The sequence below is a fragment of the Corythoichthys intestinalis genome, chromosome 15 (assembly GCF_030265065.1).
Source record: "Corythoichthys intestinalis isolate RoL2023-P3 chromosome 15, ASM3026506v1, whole genome shotgun sequence".
Classification (NCBI taxonomy): Eukaryota; Metazoa; Chordata; class Actinopteri; order Syngnathiformes; family Syngnathidae; genus Corythoichthys; species Corythoichthys intestinalis.
This window is the reverse complement of record NC_080409.1, coordinates 10,959,455-10,971,528: the sequence shown is the minus strand read 5'-3', so window position 1 is coordinate 10,971,528 and position 12,074 is coordinate 10,959,455. Positions and strand designations below refer to the sequence as shown.

At 37.7% G+C, this 12,074-nt stretch overlaps 1 protein-coding gene across 2 annotated transcripts; it reads right to left on the bottom strand.

Annotated features, from left to right (window-relative positions):
- Nucleotides 1-2,483: 2,483 nt before the first annotated feature.
- Nucleotides 2,484-11,971, bottom strand: LOC130931073 (NPC intracellular cholesterol transporter 2-like). 2 transcript variants are annotated; one of them, XM_057859555.1, is made up of 5 exons: nt 11,853-11,971; nt 11,571-11,670; nt 6,743-6,850; nt 6,499-6,671; nt 2,484-2,903 (listed from the first exon to the last, which is right to left on the bottom strand). In XM_057859555.1, exons 2-5 carry the CDS (start codon nt 11,647-11,649, stop codon nt 2,820-2,822), a joined length of 444 nt encoding a protein of 147 aa, XP_057715538.1. In that variant the 5' UTR covers nt 11,650-11,670; nt 11,853-11,971; the 3' UTR covers nt 2,484-2,819. The 2 variants fall into 2 exon arrangements, with proteins under 2 accessions (XP_057715538.1, XP_057715539.1); XM_057859556.1 differs by having other exon boundaries at nt 11,744-11,903.
- Between the last annotated feature and the right edge of the window lie 103 nt (nt 11,972-12,074).

Genomic DNA, 12,074 nt, shown 5'->3' with positions numbered 1-12,074 from the left:
TGAAATGTATCGTCAGATGTTGACCCACAACCTCCTTCCCTCAGTCAGACTTGAAGATGAGTCGGAACTGGATCTTCCAACATGACAATGATCCGAAGCACACAGCCAAGCTGACCAAGGAGTGGCTGCATAAAAAGCAAATCAAGGTTCTGGAGTGGCCTAGTCAGTCTTCAGACCTCAATCCAATAGAAAGCCTTTGGATGGAGCAGCAACTTTGTGTTTCTCAACAACAGCCCTGAAACTTGACAGATCTAGAGAAGATTTGTGTGGAGGAATGGGCTAAAAATCCCTGTTTCCATATGTGAAAACCTGGTGAAGAACTACAGAAAGCGTTTGACCTCTGTAATGCAAACAAAGGCTTCAGCACCAAATAGTAGCACAGATTTTCTCAGAGGTACAAATACTTATAATCCCCAGTGAATTACAAATAAATTCCTGAAAAAAATCCGACGAGAGTTCCAGAATTTTGTTTTTAGATCAAGTCTCTATAAATGGAAATGCATCTATGATTGAAATCTCACACCTCTACCTTTTTTCCTAAGTGGGTGTGATGCAAAATCACATGGGTTGCAAATACTTCAGCTCCTCACTGTAGCTAAGCTAGCTAGCAAATAAATGGTGTTTTGCAGTTAATTTTCATGTTGGAAAATCCTTTTTTTTTTTTTGTCTACGTTGAGATTTTTATTTTACTTTTAACCTGTCCTGTTCAGCTGCTTAGACACGGGGAATCAGAATCTGAGTGTCCATATGGTCTAAACAGCTTTAATGTATCATATGGGAGTTTGACATACCGGGTACTCCCATTGCTGTTGTTCATCATGTCTACATTCTCATTTTATGGTTGCATCACTTACTCCTTTCATGACGTAAAATGTGGCGCAAATGTTTATTATCTGTGTAGTGTATGATGCCTGTAGGTTTGTATACTTCCTCATATCAAGTGTGAGTCAGCCTTCCACTGAGCAAACCAGTTTCTCCACCCATTATACGTATATAGCACAACACAAGGCAATTCAAAGTGCTTTACATCACACGAAGATCATAAAAATCACATTTAAATCAAGACAACTTAAAAATCAAGACAATCAAAATAGGAAATAAAATAATACATAAAAATCGCATTTAATCACAAATAGAATAAAAATAAATTAATAAATATAAAAACTACTACTAATAATAAAAATAATTGAAATCAGCAATGGAGATAAGCACAAGAGGAATAGAAAGCAAGTAGATTGAAATATATAGACAGTTATGGATATGCAGTGCTAAACAAAAGTGTATTTAGCCCTGATTTAAAGGCGCTAACAGTTTGAGCATACTTCAGACGTTCAGGTAACTTGTCCCAGAGGTGAGGAGCATAATAACTAAATGCTGCTGTTCAGCTGCTTAGACACGGGGAACAGGAATCTGAGTGTCCTTATGGTCTAAACAGCTTTAATGTATCATATGGGAGTTTGACATACTCCCATTGTGGTTGTTCATCATGTCTACATTCTCATTTTAAGGTTGAGTCTTTGCATCACTTACTCTTTTCATGGCGTAAAATGTGACGCAAATGTTTATTATCTGCGCAGTGCATGCTGCCTGTAGGTCTGTATACTTCCTCATATCAAGTGTGAGTCAACCTTCCACTGAGCAAACCAGTTTCTCCTCCCATTAGATATATATCGGGCTAGTAGTTGAAATAAATAAAGCCGGTAAATTGGAGGCAACCCAGTCCGAAACCTAGTCTAAAACGACACCTGATCTTTAGTCAGTATGAAATTAGGGCCCTTGTTTGTCTTAACCTTCACCGAACCCCTTAGACTTACTCACCGAACCCCTGTGGTTCAATCGAACCCAGGTTGAGAACCACTGTTCTTGGGTGATTATATTTTGATTTCCAACACACAAATAAGACAAATTTAGTCTAATTTTGAAAGTTTATATGGATTGATAGAACACATGCTCGCAGACACACACATATTCGGTCAGTTTGTCCCGGCTCTCAGCCATGTAAGCAATATTGTAATATTACTCATTTGGCGCACAGAAAGAAAACCGAGCATTCTCAGGCTTATTTCCCCCCATTTGTGTTATTTTTTTTAATACTGTTGTCAAGCCTGCCTCTTCCCTAAAAGCAAAGTACAAGCTAGGTGCTAATACTAAGGGCCATCCTCCGTGCCTCTCTCGTTTTTTGCTGACGTAATTGTTGCATGAATTCCGATTTGAGAGACTTGACATTTCAGACAGCAACCACATTCGAGAAAAATATGACCCAGATTGGATTTTAACCAAAAACGAAAGTGACCTAGGTCGGATTTGCAATGGTCTACTTGCATGCGACTTGTCCCATTTAGACCGTCAAGTTAATGCCTTACTCAAGTCGGAAAAAAAACAAAACAAAAAAAAAATTGTGCATTAAGACCTGTGGTATGAAGTGTCAAGATAAATCTCATTTTTGGGATATGGAGACACCCCTATGATAAACCACTCAGAGATGAAAGGGCAACAAATTCATTCTTTATTTTCATTACATTTAGTCATTTCTAGATAGCACAAAGAGGTAAGAAATTACAAAAGTTTTAACAGCTACAAAGTTTATTTGTGTAAATTCAGACTACATAGCAGCCATTAGGACAACGTAGCGCCTGAATTAGAGTTGCTAACACCAACGTTTTGCTTGTGACGTGTCATTAAACAATCAATTGTGGCAAATGCGCATTATAAAAATCAGTTTTCTGAGCGAGTAAAACAAGGATTTGTAGGTAGAATCATTTACATTTCGTTGTCAAGAATCCCTCATGAATAAAAGAAAGCGGTGCACATCACCTGCATCAAACAATCGCTACAGGGAACTTAATGCAGAACAGATCTTGATTAGCATCATCTCTTAGTTCCCATTCCACCACCAGTTTGATCTAAAAGTCGGAAGAGAAAAAAAGAGAAGTAAAGATAATACACGTTACAAACCAACAGTTATTCAAAAACCACAGGAAGTCAAAATTTTAAGTGTTCTAAATAAATGTTCTGCAACAAAAAGGCACAAGGTTATCGAACACAGTGGTGTCAAATGTATTGTGGTATTGTTCTGCCTGGCAGGCACGTTGCAGTTCACGACGGTGGGGCTGCGACTGACGTCATCACTTGAAATGAATATCAATATCTAAAACGATAGCAGCTAGGCCTGAACGATATTGGAAAAAACTATTGCTGCGATTTTTTGGGGGTTTGCGCTATATTGCGATATTATATTGCGATATTAAAAATTTAAAAAAAAAAAAAAATATATATATATATATATATATATATATATATATATATATATATATTAGGGCTGTCAAACGATTAAAATTTTTAATCGAGTTAATTACAGCTTAAAAATTAATCGCAATTAATCGCAATTCAAACCATTTATAAAATATGCCATATTTTTCTGTAAATTATATATATATTCTGCAAAATAAATTGTTGGAATGGAAAGATAAGACACAAGATGGATGTATACATTCAACATACGGTACATAAGGACTGTAGTGGGCATTTCACTCTACTGTCATTTAAATCTGTCTATGCTGTCCTCACTCCGAAGCGTCTACTTTTTCCAAAGCTAGACAGCTAGTGAACGACGCCATAATAATCAGACTTCTTTCTTTTTCATCTGATTTATTAATAAAATGGCCTCAAACCATTGTCCTCTTTAGACCGTCGTAAAACTACAAAAGTACACAAGCATTGCAACGTTAGCTTAGCACGCTATACAGGCTCACAAAACAAACAAAAAGCGTCTCATACAAAAAATATAACATTTCGCTTACTAACATAATATGTGCATTATTTACAACAACCATACTTACGGACAAATCTTGTCCAAGGATCATATAAGCACAACATTACAACGTAGGCGTCAGCCCGAGACGTCCTGCAGCCATATTGAACTGGCTAGACAACAATAAACCATGTCGCAAAGCGACCACAAGAGTTCGCTGTTAGACAGCACAAAAAGCCTTGCTGTAAAACTTACCAAAAGGCAGAATACTGTCTGAGCGGGACATGTGCGTTAATTGCGTCAAATATTTTAACGTGATTAATTAAAAAAATTAATTACCGCGCGTTAACGCGATAATTTTGACAGCCCTAATATATATATATATATGTATATATACATACATACATTCTAAAAGAAATTTTTACTAGATGACTTGAATAGCTGTTTGGAAAGACTTTGGATGACTCATCATGAACACAGTGTACAGTATTCCATCGTTTTTCGCGGTTAATAGGGACCAGAACCCGCCGCGATAAGTGAAAAACCGCAAAGTAGCCCCCCCCCCCCCCCAGAGCAGGGCGGTAAACCGAAAATTTACCGTCACCGAAATTCTTAACGATGACCGACGTAATTTTGACCATGTCGGTAAATTCGGTAAATTAATAAAACAAGAAAATATAGTCTTTTCATCCCGCTTTGATTCTGTGTTGTTCGTCTATGTTCATTCCCCTTTAAGAAACAGTCAATGGGCTTACGTAGGGAGTCACTTGATCATCAAGGAGCCAATCAAACAAAAGCCCAGTAAGCTAACGCTAGCAGCTAACGCTACAAGCAAAACGTGATGGAGTGTGGCTTAAGGGAGGTTCACCAAACGTTTAACCGACATTTAGTAGACTCTTGGTGGCATCCAGACGGGCTTTCACCCGCTGTCCTCCCCGCTGTTCTCACGATTTCCGGAGATGGTGCTTTCAGTGCTTTCTACTGGTAGCCAGGCTAACGCTAGCTAGCGGCTAACGCTACAAATGAACGTGATGTAGTCGGATAGCGGCTCTAATCTTGTCGAAACGGCTGAACTTAATGAGTGGATTGGGCACGGACTGCATCTAGCAATTACTATGTGGCGTTATTTTGTATCTGTCTGTGTGTGATTCCTCTGATAGCTTTTGTGATGGTAAAGCATTCAGCTTAAAGTACAATCCAACGGCGAAACTTATAATGACCGAGAAATGGCCCCAGCTATTTTTCTGTATGTGCTTATTTCTGTGTCATTATTGCTATCATAAAATCTTAAGCGTTTCATTTGAAGAAGATCAATATAGCTTTAATGTGTGTGTGTGTCTCTCTGTTTGTTTGGGGGTTCATTTGTGCGTGCATTTATTAAAAAATGCACTGGGGGGGACCCTGAAACCATAATGTAAACACTTGTATTTAATAATTATGTCACAGCAGCCATTAACAATAAGTTGTCTTTTTGAAGTGTACTGTTCAAGCTGCAAGTCATTTGTGTTACAATGACATGTTTGCACAGGCATATTGATTTTGATAATGTACATTGTTCAAGTCATACACGCTGTTATAAATGTTCATACTTGAATTCTTATTGCTTACATTACATTTTTATAAACTTAATGTTTAGACTGCATGTACAATTGTTAAATACAGTATATGAAATTGAATGCTGGTAAATAAATCAACAAGAAACAGTTAATCTGTATTTCATGCATTGATTCAGATTTTCAAATTATATAACAGTACGCTTGGCCAAATTTATCGTCATTTATCGTTATCGAGATAAATCTGCTCAATTTATCGTGATACATGTTTAAGGCCATATCGCCCAGCCCTACCCCCCCCTCCATATTTTTGTGTGTGTGTGTGCGCGCTCAATGTATTTATTCAGATCTAGCACTGGAAAGAGATACATATAAGACATGTTTTTTCTCACTTTTTTCCCCTCCAAAGTATGATTAAAAAAAATATATATATATATATGTATATGTATGTATATATATATATTCGTATATATGAATCATTTTTAAACAAGAATAAAGTACTGTAGTAGAAAAATGCTTGGCTTTATTAAATGCTTCTGTTTACCTAACATGGCTGTGACTTTTGGAGTGACATGTAGAAATTACAAACTCCTCATAATCACTTTTGGCATTTATTTTATATGTCTCGAACGTCTCCACATTCTTCCCCCACAGACACACACGTTCATTCCTGCGAGCGAATGAAGCAGATCAAAGGTTTGTGGATTGGAAAAAAAAAAAAAAAAAAACTATCACGCGTCCTTGCGATGGGACTATCGCGCATGCGCACTTCGCGATGGCGATGTTTAAACGATATATCGTTCAGGCTTAATAGCAGCACAGATGGAAATTTTTACAGCAATTTTTTTACAGCAGAAATGTAGCATAATGGAATGGTCCCATTTTTAGCTATTTTTAATTAAAACAGTGGGCTGGTTGTGCTCAAATTGACCTACAAAAGAATTGTAAATATCTTAAAAACAATAGCAGCACAAACAAAACTTTTTACAGCACAAAACATTGACATCCTCTTTATTGAAATTTGAACCTGATGGGGGAGCCAACTTCACGAGGTAATGTATTGCCATAAATTAATTTGACAAGCGTTGATCTATAACAGATGGAATTTCATTTAGGCTCAAATGTTTTTTTTTTCTTCTTAGCTCATGGCCTTATCCTGCCAACTAATTTCTGCTGCGAGTGAATTGCACTTACCGCAGGATAGTCCGTCTTGACGGGCAGTTGGTTGACGTAGTGATAGCTCTGCTGCTTCTGGATAGGGCAGCTGATTCCGCACTTGCAACCGTCCGCGACGGGAATCGGAAAGGGGACGGGAACGCCGGCAATGACGCCGTGGACCACGGCTTTGCTCGTCTGGCTCTGCACCGCTACGCAAACGAGAGCCACGCGCTTCAAGATAGAGCTGAGAGAAGACTGAAAATCAATAAGGAGCACTCACCGCTGTTAAAAGTCACGTTGACACTGTAGGACTGTCCTTTGTGAAGCTGGCAAGGCTGAGCGGGACAAGGAGTAATGTCCACAATAGTCACCTTGCCTGTAGACGAGCCTGAAGATAAGACACAAAGACGGATTCCCTTTGAAAACACTCAACTGTGGTCAGATGACTTGATGGTTTTTAGATCAAATTCCTTTCTTTAATCATCACATTGTTAAGAGTACTGTACTGATATTTTATCTGTTGCATTCATTTTCAATCCCTCTACACACATTTTACACACGAGAAGCTACCAGTTAGCGCACGAGGGCACGTTAGCATTAGCATTTTGTGTGTGTGTTATTAAACAGTATGGCGGACTAAAAGTCCCAGTGATTAGATGTTATAGCATGTGATTGCAGAGGTGGGTAGTAACATGTTACATGTACTCCATTACATTTACAAAAGTAACTTTTGAGAAAAATGTACCGTCATTTTCGGACTATAAGCCACTACTTTTTTCCCTGATTTTGAATCCTGCAGCTTATAGTCCACTGCGGCTTATTTGTTCATTTATTTGGGTTAATAGGTAACAGTTTAATTGACATAAGACTGTCATAAGACCGTCATAATTATTAATTAATTATGACACTATCATGGGCATTACTGAATGCTTATGACAGATGTCATTAAGTGTCATCCGGCAAATTATTTCACTAACTCCATTTATGTCCAGCTCAGATTTTTTTACATCCATTCAAAAGTGAGATAATTTGCCGGATGACACTAAATGAGATCTGTTATAAGCATTCATTAATGCTCATGACAGTGTCATGTCACATTTATGATTGTCTTATGACCATGTTACGGCACCACTGTCAAATAAATCGTTACCAAATATCATAGGTAGCAATTAATGAAACAACTGGAAGAGTAACTGAAGAAAGCACAGAGGATGAATTTTGATTGTTATTTACATCTGTAGCGCTGCAATGCATGCTAGGAGACATGCTGGATGACAACAGTGTTGACAGCAGATGGCAGCAGTGGTTGACTGTCTCCCCAAAGGGAGCAGTGATGACCAAATGAAGCTTGAAGCAATGAAGCTTTGCAGCCAATTGGTTCAAAGCTTCATGGTGGTTCATTTGGTCTAATTAAAGTCTGATGATGCCGCTGGCAAATAAAGAGTTACCGGTTAATATCTTTTGGTGTAAATATCCCATAATACAGTGAGGACAGCAGCGCCTTATAGTCCGTCTTTGTGTCAAATTTAACTAGTGGCGGGTGATAGTCAGGTGCGCCTTATAGTCCGCAAATTCCGGTACTTCTAAGAGTAGTTTTACTAAGCCATTCTTTTTACTTTTACTTGAGTAGATTTGTGAATCAAAAATGCTACTCTTACTCCACTACTTTGAGCTACACAAGAGTCGTTACATTTTTCTCCTTTATTCTATATGTTTTGTTTTGCCAGCGATGCCCAGAGTAACTCTACCAATTTAACCAATGAGACACGCAACAATAATCATATGACTCCATTATACCAATCAGACGCAAGCTTGCCGTTCTATGATCATGCCAGCCTGTTCAAAGGGTGTCTTTAAAGCGCCGTAAAAATGAAGTATTTGACATAGAGCGCTGCCCTCAACATGACTCGAAAGCGCAGATTTTAACCTCTCTCCGAGTTTTTATTTGGCACCGACTGACGGCGGAAAACCGGAGATATGATCCTTTTAATTTCATATTAGTTACCATAAAGGTTGCATATCATGTTGACGCTACTGCCCTTCAACTCAAACTAGGAACTATTTTCTCCACTCGAGGGCACTCATGCTGTTCGGAAAAATTATGCTTCATTTCTGTCATTTTTCTCTCTCTATGGAATTCAATGTTTTTTGTTTTTGTTTTGGCTTAAGGTGGTTATGTAATGGTGAATTGTACAGTATCATTATAACAACAGCTCATATAGAAAACTTTTGCGCTGAGAAATAACATACCATTGTTTAAAAAACAAAAAAAATCAAACAAAAATGTTTGATTTTAAGCCATTACCCAGAATGTTACTCATTACTTGAGTATTCTTTTCACCAAATACTTTTTACTTGTACTGGAGTACATTTTTTGGATGACTACTTTTACTTGAGTAATATTTTGAAGTAATGCTACTCACGCGAGTAAAATTTTGGATACTCTACCCACCTCAGTGTGAATGTTATGTAAGTCAAACATTATCAACCAGTGTCATGTTTGGAGGAGTTAGCCATCTGGCTAGCCACAGCGGAGAAGTGGTGAGAACAGAATAGGGAAAGACATATTTAGCAACCCCGCCCCCCCCAATTAAACATACTTTGGATATTCAAGCACATAAAAACTTAGAATAAATAGATGTGTTTTCATTTTTAGATTACACATTGACAAATGACCACTTTTGCTGTATAAATAAGCAAAATCAGGGCTTAACTACCAAACCTTGAGCTAATAGTCATTGAGTTACAGTACAATTATTGATAAATAAAACTACTGATGTCCAGGTTTTTAGTGTTTTTTTTTTTTTTTGATTGAGAATTCCTTTGGAATATTGACGCGCTAATTCAGGAGGTTTTATTTCCTTGCTGCTGGCTTTTGAGTTGACCTGTTTCTCAAGTCATGTGTTCATATGTCATAAACCACTCAGCGAATAATTTTTTTCCCATCACATTTAGCCATTTCTAAATGACACAATGTTAGAAATTGCAAAAGCTCAGGTGACATGAAGTTCCGTTCTGAGACGCCCAATTTGGCCAAACTCAAAATTGTCCTATATGCGTGTGTGATACATCATTGGAAAGCTTAAAATCTCAATTTTCTGGGGGAAGACAATTTTTGAACAGGAGGGCATTTAAAAAAAATTTAAACAGTAAAACCCTAACTGGAGGTGAAAGCATGAGAGAGCATAATTAAAGACGCCACGATTTTAACGAGATATTATCTCGCACTTATCTCTTTTCGATCCAAAAACCCCATGTAGCATGTATTACCGAGTGTGAAGACACAGCTGTGAATGGCCACAGCCGGATTTTTGGGATGATTTTATGGATGAAACATGGTCATATAACACAGGTGGCGACCTAGAAATCGCAGGCATTGAGGAATGGTTGAGATTTTCTTTTTCATGTATTTACCCTTTTAAACATTTTTTGTTCAATTTTTGTTTTTTCAATTTTTCTTTCTTTGGATCGATTATTTATCATCTAAAATATTGGTGGAAAATGCGACGGTAACAAAAAAATACATTTTAGCGATAGTTATGCGGTAGATATCCGTGACCTTTTTACAGACACCATTTTTTTCATTGTGATGTAATTTGTTTAAAAGTTTAAAATATGCGAGTGAACAATATTTTAAAGTCGTTGTTTTTTTTTGTTTTTTTTTTTAAACTAAATATCAGAGATCAATTAATGATTCTAAGCTAAAAATGACAGATATTTCAAATAATAAATATAATTACTGAGCTTCTTTTTATGGCTGGGTTGAAACGGAAGCAGTTGCGCAACATCTGTAAACGGGGGTTTCCAGGGTATAACGGACAAATTAAAAATAGTTCGAGGGCTTAATGCGCCATGAACCTGCTATTACAGCATATAAATATATTTTTCTATCAAACACAACAGTTCTTTTGGCTTTAAATACAGCAGTTTATTTCAAAGAGGGGTGCAAGAGCAGAAACTACTTTTTCAGACTTGTCTGTGTTTTCTGCCATGTGTAAATTCAGACTACATAGCAGCCATTAGCAACTAATTCAGGCGTTATGTTGTCCTAACACCAACATTTTTTTTCAACAAATGACTTTTGGTGTATGAATAAACAAAATCTTGGGTTAGTTAACTATCGCCGGCCAAGGCCGGTTCTTTTATTAACTACCACAACACATACTCTGCCAATATATTACATTTAGCGAGCAGTCAATGAGTTACAGTATGATTATTAATCAATAAAACTAGTGATGTCCCTAACCGATTCTCTGCCAAACCACTAGGCAAATATGTCCTCTGAATGTGACTATTGCTGTTTACAAAACCGTGTAATCTTCTTGAAGAAGTATCATCAGATCTCATTTTAAATCAGGGGATGGGCAAAATATTCCACAAAGGGCCGCAGTGGGTGCGGGTTTTTGTTCATACCCATCATGAGGACAGCCTTTCACCAATCTGGTTTCTTACAAGTGCAATCAGTTGATTGCAGTCAGGTGTTTCTTGGTTCCACTGAAACCTCATTGGTTAAACTGTCTGTGCTGAATCAGTTGCAACAAAGACCAGGACCCACTGCGGCCCTCGATGACCGGTTTGCCCACCCCTGTTTTAAATGGTAAATGGAGAGTACTTAAATAGCGCATTTATCTACATTGTTACAATGCCCAAAGCGCTTTACCAGAGCACACATTTACACACCAATGGTGCTGCTGCCATGCAAGGCGCTGTCAACCCATTAGGGGCAAATTAGGGTTCAGTGCCTTGCCCAAGGGCACTTCGACAGTGGGCATTCGTAGCCGGGAATCGAACCACTGACACTTCGGTCCCAGGACAACTCGAGCTACCAACTGCGCCACGCACCAGTTTAATACATAAAATGTCATTTAAACATTTTTTTTTTGGGGGGGGGGGGGGGGGGGTATTTTTTTCCGATATAAAGATTTATCTTGAAAAAAAAAATCGGGTCGGGAATCAAATAATGAGCATCAGGACATCCCTAAATAAAATTATATCATTCAAAACTTATTAATGCACTTACTCCTGTAACAATATATTAATGTTTTATAATTCTTCACTGAATACAATTTCACGTGAAAGCAAGCAAAGTTACAGTTAATTCAACTTACCACAGTCGAGGTACTTGACTGGCTCGGCACAGGTGAGCCCCATTAAACAGAGCAAAACGATGCCAGCTCTAAAATTCATGTTTCCTCCTCCTTCAACGATCTAGGAAATAAAAAATATGCATTTCAGCACAATGTGTTCAATCTGTGACCTGATTGAAAACCCGTTAACCTGCATAAGCAAGTTAACCCAGCACTCAATTACTGACACGGCAATTTTATTCTGGCTAGTCAGCATCTAAAATTAAAAATAAACGAAAAAACAACAAAGGAAACAAAAAGTACCCCCTCTTTGAATTGTATGTTCTCCCACCGGCTTCAGGAGTGATGAATCGTCGCAAACAAACGCCCAACACGTTTTAGTAGTTCCTCATATCACGAGACTGAAGAAACGCCTATAAAAACAAGGTTGTATGCCCTAAATTTAAACTTACAGGAAAACGTATTTCGTGAAATGAAGGCAAAGAATCAGAAAATACAAATAAAAATATTTTTAAATTTAATAAA